The 20,752-nt window shown below is 49.7% G+C and overlaps 1 protein-coding gene across 2 annotated transcripts; it reads left to right on the plus strand.

The window, feature by feature from the left end:
• Positions 1-221: 221 nt before the first annotated feature.
• On the plus strand, positions 222-2,964 carry EGR4 (early growth response 4). 2 transcript variants are annotated; one of them, XM_077766186.1, is made up of 2 exons: positions 222-613; positions 1,015-2,964. In XM_077766186.1, exons 1-2 carry the CDS (start codon positions 478-480, stop codon positions 2,331-2,333), a joined length of 1,455 nt encoding a protein of 484 aa, XP_077622312.1. In that variant the 5' UTR covers positions 222-477; the 3' UTR covers positions 2,334-2,964. The 2 variants fall into 2 exon arrangements, with proteins under 2 accessions (XP_077622312.1, XP_077622313.1); XM_077766187.1 differs by having other exon boundaries at positions 424-613; positions 1,018-2,964.
• The last annotated feature ends 17,788 nt before the right edge of the window (positions 2,965-20,752 follow it).

Here is a 20,752-nt window from a genome sequence, read left to right on the forward strand (position 1 = left end):
CCCCCAGAGGGGAAGTGCACCAACGGAACGTCCGGCCCCACGTGGCGCAGGGGCCCAGTCAGGCGCACCCGCGGCCCCGGCGCGCACCGGACTCCACGCTCGGGGAGCGCGCGCGCACGTAGCNTGTGTCCATGTTTGGGCATTTACGTCACGGCGGCAGGGCCGGGGCCTCCCGAAATGGCAGTGGCCCGGGGAGTCGGAAGCCCGGAGCCAGCGCGGCCGCTGCTATATAAGTGGGGGGGCCGCGGATCGGGGGAGCCCGGCTGCGCTTTGGAGAGGCGAGGAGCCGCCGCCCGAGGCCGGTCCCGGCGAGCAAGGGAGCCTCGGCCCTCGGACCTCTTTCCCAGAGGTGAGCGCCTGGAGCCAGGAGCCCAGCCGACTGGGTCTGTAAGGCGCAGGGCACCCCAGTTGCTGGCTTCCTCGTCACCCGCGCGCCAAGCCCAGCGGGCGAGGCCCCCGGCGCCCCGCAGCCGCGCCATGCTCCACCTCAGCGAGTTTTCCGGCCCCGACGCGCTTCTGGTCAAGTCCACCGAGGGCTGTTGCGCGGAACCCAGTACCGAATTGTCCCGGTTGCCCAGCAGAGACGCGTCGGCGGCAGCCGGATACCCCGGAGGTAAGGAGAACGGCCGAAGGTGTTCAGACGGCGGCGCAGCGCGGGGGCGCATCGTGCCTGAAAACCGGCAAGGGACTGAAACGCTAGAGCTGTGGGGGTGGGGGTGCTAGGAGGCCGAGGGGTCCTGAGGTGCGCACCTCCATGTCCAGCTCCGCTGTGCCGCCAGCGCATCCGCAGGAACCTGTGGGTGTATCAAGGCGTCCTTTTGCCTGTGCACGTGTGTTTTGCGTGTGCATGTTTGTGTGTGCGTCTTGGGGCGTATGCGGGCTCAGGCTGGATAAGAATGTGGAAAAGGCACCTTTTATGTGTCAGTGCGCCCCAAGAACCCAGTGGGTGGGGGCTTGCAGACTCTGAGGCGCACCCTTTGATGTGCCCGGAGCTGATTCCTGCTCCCTCCTCAGCAGGCGACTTCTTGAGCTGGGCTCTGAGCAGCTGCGGCGCCGGGGGGGACTTAGCGGATTCCTGCTTCCTGGAGGGGCCTGCACCCACGCCCCCTCCTGGCCTCAGCTACAGCGGTAGCTTCTTCATCCAAGCAGTACCCGAACACCCGCACGACCCGGAGGCACTCTTCAACCTCATGTCGGGCATCCTAGGTCTGGCACCTTTCCCCGGCCCTGAGGCGGCAGCATCTCGGTCTCCGCTGGACGCCTCTTTTCCCGCAGGCCCCGACGCCTTGCTGCCGGGTCCAGCGGACCTCTACTCCCCGGATCTGGGCGCTGCCACCTTCTCAGAGGCGTTCTGGGAGGTCTCTCCCTCGGCAGGCGGCCCCTCACAGTGCCTGTATGAGCCTCAGCTCTCCCCACCCGACGTCAAGCCAGGCCTCCGGGCACCTCCGGCCTCTCCAGCGCTGGACACTGCCTCGGCCTTCAAAGGCCCCTATGCTCCCTGGGAGCTACTTTCAGCTGGAGCCCCAGGGAGCTGTGGGTCACAAGGAGGCTACCAGACCGCCTCCGATGCCCGTTTCCCCGCGATGGGGGCCAAGATTGAAGACCTGCTATCCATCAGCTGCCCAGCGGAGCTGCCAGCCGGCCCCGCCAACAGACTCTATCCCACGGGGGCTTACGACGCTTTCCCGCTGGCCCCGGGTGACTTAGGGGAGGTGGGCGAAGGCCTCCCAGGTCTCCTGACCCCTCCTAGTGGGGAGGGAGGGAGTAGCGGTGACAGCGGAGAGTTTCTGACCGCTACTCAGCCTCAGGTTTCCCCCATGGGCCTCCGCAGCGCCGCGGCGGACTTCCCGAAACCTCTGGTGGCAGACATCCCCGGGAGCAGTGGGGTGCCTGAGCCTCCTGGGCAACCACCGTCGGCCCCATTCCCCCCTGCCAAGGCGCGGCGTAAGGGGCGCAGGGGCGGCAAGTGTAGCGCGCGCTGCTTCTGCCCGCGGCCGCATGCCAAGGCCTTTGCTTGCCCAGTGGAGAGCTGTGTGCGCAGCTTTGCGCGCTCCGACGAGCTCAACCGCCATCTACGCATCCACACGGGCCACAAGCCCTTCCAGTGCCGCATCTGCCTCCGCAACTTCAGCCGAAGCGACCACCTTACCACACACGTACGCACTCACACGGGTGAGAAGCCCTTCGCCTGCGACGTGTGCGGCCGCCGCTTTGCGCGCAGTGATGAGAAGAAACGGCACAGCAAGGTGCACCTTAAGCAGAAGGCGCGCGCCGAGGAACGGCTCAAGGGCCTTGGCTTTTACTCTTTGGGCCTCTCTTTCGCCGCCCTGTGAGGAGGAAATGGGTTTGTAGATTGGGGCGCCGCCTCTCGGCACGAAAGAGGCGACCTGGTCTGCCCCGCTCCCCTCTCCTCTTTCCGGCAAGTCCCGGGGCCGGCCTCTGGTCCCCCTTCCAGTTCCCTTAAAACGCCCGTCGTTCATGCCTCGTTCAGCACCAGCTCCGTGGACAGCTCCCGTGGTCCGGGCTCAGGCTCCCGCGTCAGCCGCGTTATGAGGGAAGTCCTCTCATGCACCGAGCAGGCACTTTCTTGGGACTCAAGACAGTGTTTTGTAACTGGCTTGGCGCACACTCCACGCCCCCCACAAGATCCCCCCGCCCCCAGAGGCAGGCTGGGGCAGCGCCGAGCCGGTCTCGCGCGGGATTTTGTACAGCAATGTCGTTCCCAGCAGCCATTGGATGTAACGTTTTGCTTTGGGGTTATTTCCTTTTGTTGTTGTTAATTTTTGTAAAGCAGACGCTACTCTCGAGCAGTTGACAAAACTGTTTATTTTTGCAATTAAAATTATTGTGCTAAAAGCTTACTGAATCTGCTATCCAAGCTTCTGACCCATTCCCCCAACCACTCCCCCAGGAGAATGTGTGCCAGAAGAGAAGGGAGATAGTCATGCCAATGGAATCACTACGAAGCTTCTGTCAGGCACTGTGGCACATAGTAGGCATTCAATAAATATGTACTGAATTAACAGATGTATTTAATCACAACTGACCTAAGGGCTCAAGGTGTTTCTGAAACTTGAGATAGATTGAGAGGCTTAGGTGTTAAACATCGAGCATATATTATCCTTAATCCTCACAATCCCAAGTGCAGCAGGCATATGTTCCATTTTAAAGATGAGGAAGCAAAGTAGGTAACTTGCTGGGTAACCCTGCTAGGAACAGACAAGGTCAAACTCAGATCTATCTGGCTCCAGAACCAGTGCTTTTTTTTTTTTTTTACCAACCCCAGGATGGTTGGCACCTCAGCTTAAGAGTACTGTTTGGAAAGGCTTCCTACCAAGAAGTGAAATAGGTTCGGCAACTAGAGGGAGCCCCAGGCAGTAGCAACAGCAACAGAAGACTGCAGTATGTCAGTGCTGTTTGTGAACACCCAGAGTCTTGGGTATCACAGAGGCTCCACTCAGTGCCTGTGCATCTGTATGAGAAGCACATGCTGTCATAGCCAAAAGGGACTCAGCATTCAGCTAGACCATGGATTGGCAGAGCCAAGCCCAGCAAGGAGAGGGTGCTTGCCAGATTCTCACAGTCAGGTTAGTAGCTTACAGAGAATCTTTTCCAGGTGGCAGCAGCCCATTTACCATCCAGCCATGCACCTGCCACAGTCCCCTTTCCCTAGTTCTCCTTTGAGGTGAATCCTCCCTTCATTGCTTGAGGGAGGGGTTTGGAGCTAGAAGAGAGGAAAGCATGATTTTGTGATGGGGAAGATGGGGAATGGATGTAACTTGCTCCCCCTTTACTCCCTGAACTTCCAACTCAAAAGCTTTTATACTCTTTCTGGCCACCTTTGGCAGAAGCTGGAACTTTAAAAGCCTGCTGTGGTCCCATCTCTCCTCCCCAGTAACTACTCTCTGCTAAGGAAAGCATAGGGCCTGTCTGTGGGCTTTATTCTTTTCTCTTCTGTGCTGAGCCATTCCTGAGTTAAGAATCCTCTACAGTCCTGTGATGCCAGATCAAGCCGGCTTCTGATCCTTTGGCTTCTTTGTCACTGTCAGACATGCTCACCCTCCACCCCACAGTCAAGTTGACCAGAAACAAAATTATCAAGTCAGAGAATTCCACCCATGTCTTTCCCCAGGTATTAAGTGCGTTCACATGATTGAATATCTTGTATCTAATGGACCACTTTGTGATAAAGGACTCCACTCCACATTCTCTTCTAGAAGAGTTAACATTTTTAAAGACTAGCCTGCAGAGGGCAATGTTAAACCCTGTAGAGAGGCTCGAATGGTGGACCATCAGGTACTGTAAAAGGTAAGTGGCAGATTCACAAAGACATAAGATAATGATGATTTTCAGTAGCTTACTATTGAAGTGACCACACGTTTCACTTATAGGTATGGACCACCTGACTTCATTTTCCGTGCAGTGTTAGGAAGAGCACAGAGGCTCAGATATAAAGCAACTGGTTGCAAACCATACAACCTAAGCAAAGGGAGAAGGGCAGACAGACTGTGGGTGGGTGGTGTCTAACCACCCCACCCTTACCCCCTTTAACAGCATTCTGTCAGGTACTGTCAGCTCTATCATGCGTCTCTCTTGTCCTCGCACACACCTAGGCCTAAATATCACAGATGAGAAAAAATGAACCCCCACCGAAGTGACTTAGAACCCTGCCTAAGTCTAGAACGCCCAGCTGAAAACTCCCTCCTATTACTCCCAAGAGAAATTGTTCCATTTACTGGAGCTTCCTCTAGAGATTCTGAGGGAAGAGAATATTAGGCCAGACCCACACAAAACCAGGGACTAATAGAGCATTCTTTCCTTACTCACGCCTCTTTTTCATCTGGCCTTCAAAATATGGGTGTTTTTCCAGACTTGGTTCCTCTCTCACCTTCCCTATTTCAACACTCTTCTTGGAAAACACATTCATTTCCAGGCCTTTAGCTATCACTGCTGCATAAATGACTTCTAAGCCAGCCAGCCCTGGTCTCAACAACCCCAGGTGTAGCCCCTTGGTCGGACTAATGAACACCTCCATAGTGTGTTCATTACTGCCATTTCAAATATCTCTGTCTAAAACCAAATCATTCTTCCATATACCCAATTTCTGCTAATGGTGACTACCATTTGTTTGGGTCGCTAGTCTCATTTCAGCAACTTAACAGTTCTTCCGTGGGATTCATCTTTGATCCCTCCTCCTGTACTCAGGCTGTCACTCAGACCTGTTGGATCTTCCTGAAGTTCTTCAGGATCTTATCTACTCTCATTTATGGTACATGTTTCCTTTTGTGTATTGTAATTTTTAGTTTGTTGAGTTCATCTTCAGTGGGGGTTTATCTGGGCAATAATACCCCATGGCCTGGGTTGAAGGTATTTTCTTCCTGAGCAGTTTTGTGTGTGCTTGTGCCATGCATCCTGAGTACCAACTGATGGAGATCAGTCTTTATGTTAATTCTTGGCCCAAGGTTCCTATATCACACAGGAGTTGTGAGTTCAAACTCTAATCCATATAGTTATACATTCGCATAGGCAACACCCCCAACCAGAGCTCAGGTCAGCACAGATAAGCAATAAGCCTCCCTCCTCACACCTCTTGGGGTTAGTCATAGCACATCCCTTGCTCACATTTCTCATTTCTCTTCCCAGTTTTGGTCCATATAGATTTTCTTTCCTTTACTGCAATCTTTGTTAAGCATTTCAGAGGTCTGTTACATTTTGTGAATCAGTCCACATATTCTGTAGCAGGAGGGTCTTTGGCTTATCTATTGAACAATATTGATTAAAACTGAAGCCAGGACATGCTGGTTCCTCTATTAAAATGTTTCCCATGTTTATCTTCTCTGTGCCTATTACCAACACTCAGTCCATGCCACTCTCTGCACATACACAAACACCATGGCTATGACAAGCACATAGAATCAGATAATAATAACATGCATTTGGACGGAACTTATAAGAACAGCCTTTATGATCCCTCAGTGTACAGAGGAAAAAAAAACAGAGGCCCAAGAGATTTGGGGATTTTCTTAAGGGCACACAGATGGTGGGAGACTGAAATGGGCCCTGAACCTGAGCCTTCCAGTTCCAAGACCAGCGTACATCCCTATATCTACTCGTTCCACAAGTATTATTGAGAGCCTACCATATGCCAGGCCAGTGACCCCTAACTTGTTTCCTTTCCAGTATCCTTGAAGAACTCAACACAGACTTTAGTAGCAATGGTCACTCTAGTCCCCATTTTCACTGTGAAGAGACAGGAATAAGAATGATGAGGTGGGATATGGGGGAAGAGAGGGACAAAACAACCTAGAATGCCTGCTAGGCCTGCTTCCTGTGGTCTCTCTTCCTCTATTCCACATTGCACATCACTACTGATGTAATTTCCCTAAAGCATTATTCATGGTGTTTTATTCCAAACTGACCACAACTTCCCCTTTCCTACAAAAAAATACACTGCAGTTAAAGCCTTAGATGTCTAATCCAAATTCATATTCTACCCTCCTCTGTCATCTCTACCTTTGCTCTTTCCTCCACCCCCGCCTCCCGCCATGTATTATCCAAATCCTCTCACTCTTGAGCTCTGTCAAGAGCAGAAACCATGTCTGATCCACATGTGTGGGCTCCATATCACCATCCCTACTGCCCAGCACATTCAAGGGCTTAATTATTGTGTGGATTGGTTGGCCAAAAAAAGGCCTAAAGTGCTAAAAGGAGAAAGGAAAAGAGTAGGGAGAAAGAGGAAGGAAGGAAGGTAGTTGGAGAGCATGAAGCTGAGAAAAGATCTGGAGGGGGAGTTGGGCAGAAGCAGGACTGAGGTCCTGATCCAAGCCATGGGGGTCTTATGAGCGGGAACACACTTTGGGCTACTCTGTGCCTGTCCAGTTCTTGCTGAGCCCATGATCCTCTATCTTAGCTCTGGGCCCCCAGATGTGCCTGTCATTCAGCTCTTTCTCTTTTGGTTTCTCTGGCCCACATGGAGTGGGATTCAGTTTAACATTTTTAGAACTGTGGTTCCCATAACAACCAAGCAGGAATTGTTGTCTGTGAAATGTAGCATGAGCACACATGCGCACATGCATACACACATATGCGCATGTGCACATACACGTGCACAGCCCACATACAGACATTCAAATACATGCACACCCACATACATATACATGTGCATTCACTAATGGATACATTCACATATGCAGTGTACACCCACATGTATACACACGCACACGTTCACCTGTGCATGCACACACATGCACACATGTGCATATGCACAGATGTATACCTGCATGCATACATATAGGCATACAAGCACATACATACATGAACAAGCACGTCCTGTGTTATTTTTGCATATTCATAAGAAACAAAGAATGAGGACAAACATCACCAGAACAAAGCTAGAATAGAACTAAGACAATATATGGACATTTTTGGTTCTCTGCAAAAGCAGGTGGATTGGGAATCTGTAAAACCGGAAAAGGGTTGCAGGAGGGCACTGTGTTTAAACACAGACATTGGAGTTTATTGACTTCAGCTCAAATCCTGACTGTGCCATTTGTTGGGCTCTGAATTTTAGTTCCCCCATTTGTAAAGTAGGAATAATAATATGCACTTAATAGATTTACTAGGACAGTTGAATGATATACATAAAAATGATTAGTATGACGTCTGGCACTTGGCCAATAGGAGCTGTTATCATTTAGATCTTAGAGGAAGTGATTTCTCACTCACTCTAAGAAGACTTTCTGGAGGAGGAAAAAATTCAGCTAAGGGAAGGAAGAGGAAATGTGGGGTGGGGCGGGGGGGGAGTCTGACCTGATTGGCCACTATTCAGCCTGTCTTTATTACCTCTCCCCAAAAGCCATAAAGCAGTCTACAAATTATCTTTCTTGATACTAAATGTCCAATCCTTTGAGCAGGAGTAGGATGGGGTCAAGGAAAGTCCCCATCAGCCTCATTTATTGGAGAATCCTAGTGCTACGCTGGATTCCTGTGCTGTTGCAGACAGACTGCCCCTCTTAGACCTGGTGCTCAAACCTGCCTAAGCTCGTCTCTGTGCCTTTGCCCAAGTACTGCCCCTAGCCTGAAATTCCATGTGTTTTTCCTCATCCAAAGCCCAGCCTGGTCCTCTCCCTCATCCATAGCCCCAACACCGCGTCTGATTTCTCAGGCCCCACTGCAGCCCTATGGACTTCCTCCAAACCTAGACCAGCCAAATTGTTCCTACCTCAAGGCTAGATAGGCCTTAAGCCAAGGGCCTGGCCCTCCAGATGCTCCAGACCTAGGGAGTCGGGCTTCTCTCCTAACCAGGTTAGAAGTGGGGGTGGAAGGTGGGGGACGGAGGGGGTAGAGTGGATAGGAAGGAACCAGGGCTACAGACCACCGCCTCTTTTTTCCTCCTCTAGGTCCGGGATGAGATTTGTGATTGAGACAGGTGCTCCTGGGTGGCATCCTCAAGGGCAACATTGGGTCCTGGGAAAGCAGCCACTCGCAGCTTTCCTGGTTCCCTAGGGATGCCCAGAGGAGACTGACTCAAGTAATCTCCACTGAGACCACTCATCTGGCCGGAGGTCGCTGAGTGCACAACCTAGGGCGCGGCCCACGAGGCTGCTTAGTGACCGTGGCGCATATCCTAGGAGCAGTGCAACGAACCCGCCCTTTTCCTGACCCGCAGAACCGCCCTCCTACACCCGGGATCTGCTCCGGGTGGGAGCAGGCCCAAGCCAGAGTGGTAGGGCTAGGGCGGAGAGGTTTGAATTAAAGCTGGGCAGAAGAGGTGCTTGGGGCAGGGAGAGTGCACTGGGCGGTGCCGGGAGCCTGGAAGACCTGGACCCAGGAAGAGCGAGGCCAATTGGTCCCTGCACCCCCAGGGCGGAGCCGCGGACCCCTCCCCCATCGAAGCCACCTTCAGCGGAAAACGTGGGGTCCCGGCGCAGCCGCTTCTGGCGGCATCTGCCGCTCCCCGTCTTGCAGGAGAGCCCGCCCCGAAGGAGGGGCCGACTCCGCCCCACCTCCTCGCTGCCTCCCTCCCCCTTCTCTTCCATTCCTCCGGCCGCGAGCCCCCTCCTCTTCCCTCCTCCTCCTCCATCCTTCCCCCACCCAGTCTGTGTGCCCCTCCCGCNTGCATCTGGACACGGCACGCGGGGGCTGCTTGTGCACCCCCAGCCGAGGGCCGCGGGGCCTGGCCTCGCCGCGGGGTGGAGGAGGTAAGGGCGAGTCATGGGCGCGCTGCGGGACCGCTCCTGGAGAGAGAAGGCAGGGAGGACCCAAGCCACTGCCTCCTCCTCCTCTTCCTTCTCCCCCCACAGCCCTCGAGAGGTCCCCGAGGCTGCCGGACGGGGAGGGATTCTAGGCAGGCCAGGCCAGAGGCAAGGAACGGGTTAATTTAAGGAATTAAAATCCGAACGTTTTGAGACCAGGCTTCCCATCCCCCTCCTTCTCGCCAGTTGCTCCCCGCGCCAGGTTGGGGGGCGGGGGCGGGCTCCAGACCCCTCTGGGACTCTGGACCTTAGAGAGCAGGGCCAGAGGGAGGGAGGAAGAGGAGCGCCCTCAAACCCAGCCCTCTCCACCTGCCTCTGAAAAAGGGTGGGGGAGGGGTTTGGTGTTGAGGCCTGGCTGGGCACCTGTGCGGGTGTCGGAGGATGGGAGGCTTTGGGTGTCTGTGTGCGTGCCGGCGTGCACGTGTGACAGTCAGGATGATCTGGAGGTGTGCATGTGTGTGCACGCATGTTTCTCTCTCCCTATATCCCAGTGCCTCCGCTGGTGACTACCCACAGTGATCTGGATGTGTGTGCCCCACTGCATTGCTTTTCATGTGAGTGTGTGGCACAGCGCCTGTGTGCACTTGCCATGGTGTGCCTGGGAGTGGGAGTGGGGCCTGCTCTCTCCTTGAGTGTGCTGTGAGGGGCCCCAATGGTTTTCTGGGTGTGGGATCCAAGTGCTAGAGCCATGTGTGTGTGTGACCTTGGGAGGTGTGTGCATGTTTGTAGGAGCACAAGAGTGAACGGGGAGCTTAGAACAGAAAAGGCAGTGTCAGGGCTGCCGGGAAGCAGGGTACTGGATGCATTGACCCCTGTGGGTCACTAGGCAACAGTGATTGCTCTGGGAGGTACACATGTGGGGACCACAGCCCCAGGTGTGGAGAGCCAGAACCCCCTCCTTCTTGGGGATTTGGAGAGTGGGGGGGGGATTCCTTTATTCTCCATCCACAGGGACACTTCCAGCTGCCTCCCCATCCTTAGAACACCTCCTCCACCTGCTGGAAGATGTCTCCTGAAAGCACTGAACTTAGAGCTTCATTTCTTTGGCCTGTACAGCCATCTATTAGCATCCAAATCTTCCTTCCCCGTTTCTGCAAGTTCCACCTTCTCTGCATGTGGATTTTAGATGGAACCAGGGAGAAAGAGCTTTTGGGCCTAGAATCCCAAGTGAGAGGGTAGAGGAGGTGCCAGAGACATGTCGGGGGAGTTGAGGGCAGGGTGAGTGACCATCAAAAATCAAACTCTGCTAACTTCTCAATTTTGCCTGATCTGAATTTAACAGAAAAAGACAGACAGAGAGAGGAAGTTTGGTGATGTCCATACAAATGTTTCCAGATTTAGGGATGCCTAGTATATTTTTGTTTTTGGAATATTTGTAGCTGGAAGGGGATGGTAGTTGTTGAAAGGTAACTGCCATCCTGCCTTTGAACTCCCTGGACTTTCCTGCCTCTCTGGAAGTGCCCCCACTCCCTTTATTTATTCAGTCAACAAATATTTACTGTGAATATTGTAGAGTTGGTGCCACATTCGACTTGTAGTCAGAAGTAACATATGTTGATATACTCCTAATATGGGTTTTGAAGTCAGTCAGGTAGTTCTTGGTTCAAATCCTGACTTGTAACTGTTTCTCAATTATTCAGTGATGCAACAAACCACCCCAGAATGTTGGGGCTTAAAACAATAGTGATTTATTATTTTTCATGGTCTGTGGGTTGGCCATGACTATGGCCATGGCTGTGGGCTCACTTGGCACCTCTCATCAGCATTCAGTTGAAGGGCTGGGTGGAAAGGAACATCAAGGTGGTTTTTCATTCTCCACAGTCTCTCTACATATGATATCTAATCATTCAGTAATTTACCAGAGGTGTTTGTTTGTTTGTTTTGTATTGGCAGCTGGATCTCAAGAGGAAATAGTCTAAGAGGATAAGCCCTAAGGTAAAATTGCTTATCAAACCTTTGCTAATACATGGCCAGCCTTTGGGTCAGCGTGGGAGGGCACAGCATAAGGGCAAGAATTCTGGAAGCATGTTTCCAGGTGGGCCATCAAAGCAGTCTATTATAGTCACTTCCTGGCCTTGGGCAAGTGATTTGGCCACTCTGAGCCTCACTTTCATCCTTCTAAAATAAAGACAATACCACCTATGTGGCAGCACTGAGGTCTGAATGAGGACTAAATGAGAAGCATGGTATCTGATCAGCGTAGTCAGTAGGTAAATGTTCACAGTTTAGATTGTTAGACTGTAAGCATCTTGAGGGCTTGGCTGTCTTATTCATCCCAGTGTCTCCAGTGGCTGGCACGGTGCTTGTGTTTAACATCTTTTTGTTCGGTGGGTAAAACAGAATGAAGCAGAGAAGCCCTAAGCCTTAGAGCTCTGCTTAGAGTGACAGAGGCAAGAAGACACAGCAAGTTCTTACTTCCCAGTGGGTGGGATATAAGCAGAGCCAGGGAAGCACTTGTAATTCCAGGTGATTCTTGGATTGACTTAATGATAACCAGATGCAGCCAGTTCCATGATAATGAGTGGTAGAAATCACTTTGGTTACATGAAATCAATCAGTTCATCCATTATTCAGTGTGATTCCTGTAAGAATGATGTACTGATGTCTACTGTGTGTGAAGAAGGTGTGAGGGTGAATCATTTGCATTGTCCTTGCATTCCAGTGTATGACTAGGGTGAGATCTGATGTGCAAACATGTCCGTGAGCATCCAGCACGTGACACCTGTTACTGTATGTGAAGAGCTATGGTAAGGAGTGATTCGTGCTGTGATGTGATTTGAGCTAAAGGAGGGGGTCAAGGAAGGCTTCATGGAAAGGGCAGCACTTGAGCTGGGCCTGCAGAAGTCACCATTTGGTGAAGGGAGTCCCAGGAAGAGGGACCAGCACGAGCCAAGATTTGAGGGTGTGACAGCACATGGCACTTCTCAGTAAAGGTGAGCACATGGGAAGCAGGCACAAAAGCTAGGCTGGCAGGGCTGTTTGGTGGTCAGGTCCTGGCCATCCTCAAGGGCAGTCAAAGCAGGGTGGACTTTACCTTCCAGAAAATGGCATACCCTCAGAGATTTCTTTTAGAAGAACAGTGACACTACTGGATTGGTATTTGCAGAAAAATCTCAGAGGAGTTAGAGACGTCAGTTAGAAACAGTATCAACAGACCAGATAGAAGTGGATAATTATGGTCTGGGGGAGGGACAAGAGGAAATAAGAGTCAAATATTTGGAAGGCAGTAGTGCAAAAAGCCAGTGATCGATGAGGTCTGAGGGGGACTTTGAGAATGCAGAGATGCCTTGGGGGTTGTATCCAGGGTGCTGAGTAGATAATGAAGATGTTGGTCAAGATGGGAAACAGGAGAAAGACACAGGCTTGAAGGTGTCATGGTGTTGTGAGTACCCTCTTAGCCATATTAAGCTCTGAGCCACCTACATTAAAATACCATCCTTTTCATCCTCTCCCTCTCTACAGGCTGCTTCTAAGGAGCACCTAAAAAAAAAAAAAGATTGGTGGGGCGCCTGGGTGGCTTAGTCGGTTAAGCGTCCTACTTTCGCTTAGGTCATGATCTCGCGGTTCATGGGTTCGGGCCCCGCGTCGGGCTCTGTGCTGACTGCCAGCTCAGAGCCTGGAGCCTGTTTCTGAGTCTGTGTCTCCCTCTCTCTCTGACCCTCCCCTGCTCATGCTGTCTCTCTCTCCTAGAAATAAAAAAAAAAAAAAAAGATTGCTAAAAAAAAAAGATTGCTATAAATGTCAGGTCTAAGGCATGGGTTATGGATGCCTCATGCTAGCGGAAGTGATAGTACAGATTAGAATTCGGTTATCTCTAAGAAGCATTTAAATATATTCAGGTGTTTCTCATCTTAAACACTCCTTCTGGAATCTCCCCCTTCATAGTTGAGCTTCCTGTATGTACTCCCTGTCTTTACCTCACTCACCCCACTGCCCCCATCAGCCAGGCTCATCAAAGCGGTCCTCACTGAAACCCCCAGTGGACCCTTGCCACCTCTGCTCTGACTTGTGTCTTCAACTCCTGTTGTTTACACTATCATTTACACTACTGCCCACTCCTTTCCTCCTTGACATCCTCTCTTCCAAAAGGTTTCCTACTAGAATTCCCATTGCTGCTGCTGCTTGTTTGAAACTTCATGGTTCTTCTTCCCCCTCCCCCCCGCCCCGCCTTTCCCAGGGTCNCACCCTCTCCCTGGTCCTACTCACCACTTTTACGCTTAAGTTGCCAAAACTGTATTTTTGGCTCCATATTGCAAACTATGTATTGATGACTATCTCTACTTCCAAAGCCCCCTGGAACCTCAAACTCATGGTATCTACAGCCAGGCTCATCTCTCTCATCATTCCCTTTAGTATGAGCCACAATCATTCTGTCACCAAGCCTTCTCGACTCTCCTTCCGATATTGCTCTCATATCCATCCTTGTCTTCATTGCACTCCTGCTACCTTGGCTAACAATCAGCCTCCAACAGCCTTCTTCCTGACCTTGGTCCTCGGCAGCCCATTCTCTAAACTGTATGTCTGCTTAAGTCCTTGCCCTTCCTTCATTCCACAAACACTTGCCTGCGCACCTGCCCCATGCCAGGCAGTGTTGGAGGTGCTGGGGAAGTAGCAGTGATTGAGACAGAGCTTAGCGTTTAGTCCCCGAGGGCAGATGTATTTTCTTGCCTTTGTGCATCCTGTTTCCACTGCTCAGAAGGCCTTCCTTCTCCTCCCCCAGTCTCATAATTACATTTCCTCACCTGACTCTACTCTTCCCAGAGTCATTTAGATGCTACTACCTCTGGGGGTTCCACAATCCCCCAATTCCTCAAGCTGAGTGTAGAATCCCATGCCAGCCTCTTGCATAGCATTTATTTTATGACCGTATCATCAATACCTTAGTCTGTCCCAGGGAGCCCCAAGCTGTTTGAAGGCAAGATCTCAAGATGTCCTCAGCATACCTAGCACACACAGCATCTGATAAAGTTCATGGCACAGAGCAGGTACTCAGTAAACATACATTGAATGAATTCATGTTTTAATAGAGCCCAGGAGGGAATTCTAGGGTAGAAATACAGACTTGCGAGATTATTAGAACTTTTGATCACAAGGGACAGAAATCCCACTTAAATTATTTTATGCAAAAAGAGGTATGTACCAACTCATGCAACTGGAAAGAAGGGGGATGAGGGGGTTTGGGGCATGACTCTACCTGGATTCTCAAAAATGTAGTGAGGACTCGAGCTCTTGGCTTAGCTGAACGCTGAGTGTTGCCATATTTCCCCCCCCCACCATGCATGGGCTTTCTCCATGTGGTAGGTGGGTGTTACAGAAGGCCATAGGCAGCTTTATCATCCTAATATGTAATTCCAGAGGAACAAGAGATTCCTCAGTCTTTCATTTACATCCCCAGTGAACAGCCCTGTTGGCTCAGCTTGAGCAATGGGTCCATTCCTGGATCACTCATTGTGGCCAAGGAGATGGGGGCACCATGACTGGCATGATTGGTCAGGCCTGGGTCATGCAGCCCTGTGAGAACCACATGGAGTGGGGAGGGCCAGCTTACCAAAGAAAGAATGAGCTGTTGTATTACTAGAAGGTGAAGAAGCCTTGCTGAGCAGATAAAAATACTAATATCCACAGCAGGAATTCTCAGTGATCATGTGGTAGTGGAAGCCATGAAAATGCAAGATAATCTGTGTCTCTGTCAGAGTCCATGAGAATGTGACAGTAGACAGGAGCCAGAGAAGACACCTATCTTGAAATGGTTGCTTTTGTTTGAGGAAATGAGACTCACATGCCTGAAAGCCTTAAAAAATAAAAAGTCTTAAAAAAAAAAAAAGGTTCAGCCTGTAGAATCCTTCTAACCAATGGAAACCTTCAGCTGGATTTGAACGAAAGTAGACTTGAGATAGGCATTTCAGAAAGGGGGAAGGAGCATAACAGGTCCTGGGGATGGGGGCAAGGGGCAGGGCCAGGCTGAAAAAGGAGGCAGGTCTTAGGACTGCAGAGGTTGCCAATTTGAGGAGACAAGAATGCAAAGGAAAATCTCCAACTGTTCTCTCATGACACTCCTAATACAGGACTGTGATAGAACTGACACTTCTGTTTCTCTTTTTCTTCCTCTTCTATCTCCCCCTGCCTCCATCGCTTTCCTGCCTGCATCCGGGCAAAACTTATGCTCATGCTGAGAGAGTGCATACATCTAGGCAAAAATATTCCTAAGAATGATTCATAATCCTTCATCAGCTCCAGCAGATGGAGGGAAACTGGGTCAGGCTGGCCTCAGGTGAAGAGCCACCTGGACCTAAAGAGTCCCTTCCTTCTTCTACCTTGTGTGTCCATACACCTGTACCCCCAGACTTTCCCCTTTCTCAAAGCCTGGCTAGTAGGGTGCTATGTAGGAAAAGGATGCTTCAAAAGTATATGGGGAGGGGAGGGAACAGGCTGGCCAGTTCTGATCTCTGAAGGTGCCCCCACCGGAGGGATCAGCACTTAGTTGGGATGGGCAGGTACCCACGGGTGCCCTGATACCAGGCTGACCACACATTACAGAATAACCCTGTTCCTGAACAGTTGGATGTGTGTGTGAGCTGAATTCTATTTATAACATCTCTGGTCACTTTGCCAACTTCAGTTTTATCTATAGTTATTAATCCTTTCAGGTTTTCTATTTCCTCTTGAGTCAATTTTGGTAATTTATATTTCCCTAGAAAAATTTTTAGTTCATCCAGATTTTCAAGAATTTGGGCCAAGAATTGTACCTGGTGGCATTTTAATAATTAAAAAAAAATCTCTGTGTCAGTGGTTATATCCCTTTTCTTATTCACAGTGTTATGTATTTGCTTTCTTTCTTTTGTTTTGCACTTTGAATCGATTTATTGTGTTGGTCTTTTCAGAGAACTCTCTTCTGGATTTTCCTCTCAAGGCTACTTTTTTGGTTTTAATATACCTAAACAATGGTGATGTTAGAACAGTGACTAAGCATTAAAAAAATTTTTTTTAATGTTTATTTGTTTTTAAGAGAGAGACCGAGCGCTAGTGGGGAAGGGGCAGAGAGAGAGGGAGACACAGAATCTGAAGCAGGCTCCAGGCTCTGAGCTGTCAGCACAGAGCCCAACGCAGGGCTCAAACCTGTGAACTGTGAGATCATGACCTGAGCCGTAGTCAAACGCTTAACTGACTAAGCCACCCAGGCACCTCCTAAGTATTTTTTTTTTTAATTTAAGTCCTTGTCTTATAGATACTGAGGTATTTTGGGGTAAAATAAAACTTGGATTTGCTCAAAAGTATCTAGTGGGGGAGGTGGGGGAAATGCAAAGCAAGGGAGCATGTTTACAGATGAAACAGAATTGTCATGAGTTGGCAACTGCGGAAGTTGGTTGATGGGTATATAACAGAGGAATTTACCATCATATTGTATTTTTGAATATGTGTGAAAATGTCCATAACTAAGAGTTGTGGGTTTTTTTAAAATTTTTAATGTTTTATTTATTTTTAGAGAGTGACAGACAGAGTACCAGCTGGGGAGGGGCAGAGAGAGAGGGAGTGGTTTTTTTTTAATCCTCGTCTCACCATGCATACCAAAAATTTTTAGAGGGATTTAAAACTCCACTGTATAAAAGGAAACCATGCAGCCTGAAGTATGTGAATGCTACCAAGTCATCGTCAGTTTTTTAAGGCTCTTATCTTTAAAAAATTGTTTTAGACTTTAAAAAAAGGCCATCACAGAAAATATGAAAAGAAAACATGTATAACTGTTTATAAAATCTTTGGTAGGGCTGGACTTCCTAAGCATGATAACAAAATTAGAAATGCTGAAGATGTTTACTGAGGCCAACTGTAAGCTTTATTATATCAGTAAAGGCTGTAAACAAGCCAACTGACTTGGGTAAAACATTTGTAGTTTATAAATGACAAGGGATCAACATTATAAAAAGCCTTTGCAAATCAATAAGAAAATATGAACGTTCAGTATAAAAATGAGCAAAGTAGTGCATAGGCAAGTCACCAAAGAAATATAAATGACTTGCTCAATGTGTGAAAAAAATATCCAGCCATAATAATCAGAGAAATGCAAGTAAAACAGCCAGGCCATTTTTTGCTCTCAAACTGGCATGAGTACAGTGAGGCCACAGGGCGCCTGGGTGGCTCAGTAGGTTAATGACTCTTGATTTCTGCTCAGGTCACGATCTTGTGGTTCATGAGTTCAAACCCTGTATCGGGCCCTGCACTGTGGAGCCTGCTTGGGATTCTCTCTCAAAATATAATAAATAAAGTTAAAAAAGAGAGAGTACAGTGAGGCCGAAGGTGAAGCTGAGTTTGGCTGCAGTTGGTAGATGCTGGGAGCCATTGAAGGAGTATGAGCCGGAGTTCTCTGTAGACAGAGGAATCTGCTGCCTAATATGGGACAGAATAGAGAGCCTTGAGCTGAAGCCTGGGCCAGCAGTCTGCGTGTGAGGAAGAGCACAGAGCAGGAGAAGAGAACCATTGTTGGAGAATGAGCAGGTCTTGATGGTTAGCAGAGAGCAAAGTCAAGATGGCCAGTGGTGTGCTATGACTGGGAGGACATTGGCACCTTTGAAGGAAACAGGGGCGGACGCTGGGGAGTGGGTGAGGGGAAGTGCTTTTTGACACTGTGGGTCACTGTGTTAGTCTACAGTTTCATTACTAGTGACTGGCAACTGACTCAAATGATTTCGGCTACAAAAAGAATTTGTTGCCTCACATAATTGGCAAGTCCTGGATTAAAGTTTTAGGCAGATCTGGATCTGGACGCTCAAGGGAGGTCATCAAGAGTCTTGTTCTTCTTGCCCAAGAAGGATAGAAGTGGCCACAAGCAGCTCCAGGCTCACATTCGACCAGCTGAGCAGAGGTCCTGGGGTGGCTATATTGGCCTGGAGTTGGGCACTGTGCCCAGGATGAATAATTGCTATGACTGATGAACAGGCTAAGGTCATATGTGCTCCCCCAGAGCCCTACCTAAAGTGGAGGGAATGGTTCTCAAGGGAAAACTGGGGGTCTGTCCACAGAGGGGGGCTGAAGCTGAACAGCAAAAACAGTAAGTGCCCTCTACACTCCACGTCTGAACAAGATTGACACAGATCCCCCTACTTGTACAATTTTTTTTTAATGTTTCTGTTTATCATAATGCAACTATCCCTCACAAAGCGTCAAACACACTTGTCCCATCTCCAGAAGGAGACGTTCCACATCCACTTACCACATCTAGACCCACTTCAAGACCTTAGTGATGGGCTGTTTGGTGAGGTACTGAGCTAGCCACTCATGGCCTTTTAATTTATGGCCAGACTATGATGGAAGAAAGATCAGATAGCTGAAAGAACAAAACCCTCCCAGCTCAAGACGGGAGATGAAAAATGCTCACAGACCTGTAGCATGGTCCCCATGCTTGACCAGTTGGCAAGGACGAGGTTCCCTGGCTCATCTAGTTGGCTGCTTTGGTTCGGCCATCTTGGGGAACCCTCCTTGTTCTTCATGCTCTGTGCCACACACAAAAGGGGGTCAACTCCCACTGATGCAAGTTTAAGGGGTGAGGAACATTAGGAGCTGAGTAATACCTGGCCTTTGTTTTCTAGGTTTGTGGGGTTTTCTGGCAATACAATCCCCTTAATCATTAGGAAGCTTTCAGTCAGTTTGCATTCAGTTGTCCCCAGAGCCATTAACCAAACCAGAGACCTCACTGGAAGTTGTAATTCTTGAATCAAGTCCCTGGTGATAGTGCTGGGGGAGGAGCAGGGGTTGTCTCTCAGCAACAGCTCTTGGTGCTCTGCCCACCGCAGGAGCCGTGGCTCTGTTGCCTCTAGCTAGGCCTCTGCCGCAGGGCAAGGCAAACCCCTAGTCTAGACTTCATCTGTCTCTTCTCACTCAAGCAGTATCCCAGTGGAAGGCTCTTTTGATGAAAGCAACAGTAGCCTCTGTCGAGCTGGGAGGGCACAGCAGGAGGGGTTCTTGGAGAGCCTGAGGAGTCAAGAGCCTGTCAGGGCCCAGGTTTGTTTCTGCCTGTGTTTCCTGCCTCCATGTCTTTGCTTGAGTTGACTTTAGCTAGAAGCAGAGAACTGGCTCTTAATTATCTGACTCTCAGCCATATTGGATTACTGGCCTCAGGCAGAAAGGGCCTCTCTAGGCAAAGCAACATTTTCTTCCTGTCTGCTTTCAGAGGTGGCCCTTTAGCCAGAGTGTGTCTCTTCCTTGTTGGACTTTACTGAGGCCATGGGAATGGCCACACCCCAGTATGGTGACATTTTTCTACAGGTCCCCTAATGTTCCACGTGGGAACATCAGCTGAGCTCCAGAGATAGTGGGTGAGTTTAATTAGCTGTTTTGCTGGTGTGTAGCAGGGTTCACCAACTTCTGAGGGGGGAATGTGGTATTATCTTCGCCACTTAGTTCAGCTCATTCTTCCTTAGGTTCTGTTCCTTTATTTTATTTTATTTTTTTTAATGTTTTATTTATTTCTGAGAGAGAGAGAGAGAGCGCGTGAGCAGGGGAGGGTCAGAGAGAGAGGGAGACACAGAATCTGAAACAGGCTCCAGGCTCTGAGCTGTCAGCACAGAGCCCAACGCGGGGCTCGAACCCATGAACCATGAGATCATGACCTGAACCGAAGTTGGACGCTCAACCAACTGAGCCACCCAGGCGCCCCTAGGGTCTATTCCTTTAAAACATTCAATTTCTCATTCTAATTTCTGGCTTTGGACTTCTCTCTAGTGCAAGTGCCACAGACCCAACTCTAAATGGTCAAGAATAAAAGGGAACTGATTGGCTCACTCAACTGAACAGACCAGAATCTCAAACAGTATCTGTGAGAAATCTCTGCCCATCTTAGCTCTGCTTCTCTGTATTGGCTTCATTCCCAGGAGGTTCCTCCCCAAAGAGACAAAGATAGCCCTTGCAGCTCTAGACTTCCCCATCAGCTTAGAAACCTGAACCCAAAGAGGATAATTTTCTCCAGTAGTTCCAGAGAAGCCCTGGAGGAACGACTCATTGACTCAACTTGGGCAATCTCTGCCCACCAGGACTTTGTTTGGTCCGGTCGATATCATTTTCTTACCCATGGAGTCAGGGGTGGACCATCAAGCCCCACTCAGACCACATGAACTGAGAAAGTGGGGAAGGAAAGATGGTTCCCCAAGGTCAAAGCAGAATGATTTTACCAGGAGGACTGGGTTCTGGGCTGGTAGAGGGAACAGAAGTTCACCCATATATCCATGTGGAAATGCCTAAAGGCAAAGGGAACTCAAGAGCAAGTCAGGATAGAGAGGCAGAGCTGAGAGTTACTGGCTTAAAGCTGGGAGTAAATGTTTGGGAGCAAACCAGTCTGCTGGGAAGAGGGTAGATATGAAGGTGGACCTCCCATCAGGAGACAGGAAGATTCAGAAGGCAGTAAGAAGAGGAAGTCAGAGAACCCAAATGGAACAGCTTCATGGCAGCCTGTAAAGACAGAGTGGTCATTAGTATGAGCCATGGGACCAAGTGGGTGAAGATCCTTGATG

The sequence above is a fragment of the Crocuta crocuta genome, unplaced genomic scaffold (genome assembly GCF_008692635.1).
Source record: "Crocuta crocuta isolate KB4526 unplaced genomic scaffold, BGI_CrCroc_1.0 scaffold113, whole genome shotgun sequence".
NCBI classification, from domain to species: Eukaryota; Metazoa; Chordata; class Mammalia; order Carnivora; family Hyaenidae; genus Crocuta; species Crocuta crocuta.

Bases quoted from the DNA above. Each gene is read 5' to 3' on its own strand.
- EGR4 (XM_077766186.1), top strand. From the start codon at position 478: ATGCTCCACCTCAGCGAGTTTTCCGGCCCCGACGCGCTTCTGGTCAAG. The intron at 614-1,014 runs GTAAGGAGAACG...CTCCCTCCTCAG, and splicing joins GGCAGCCGGATACCCCGGAG to CAGGCGACTTCTTGAGCTGG.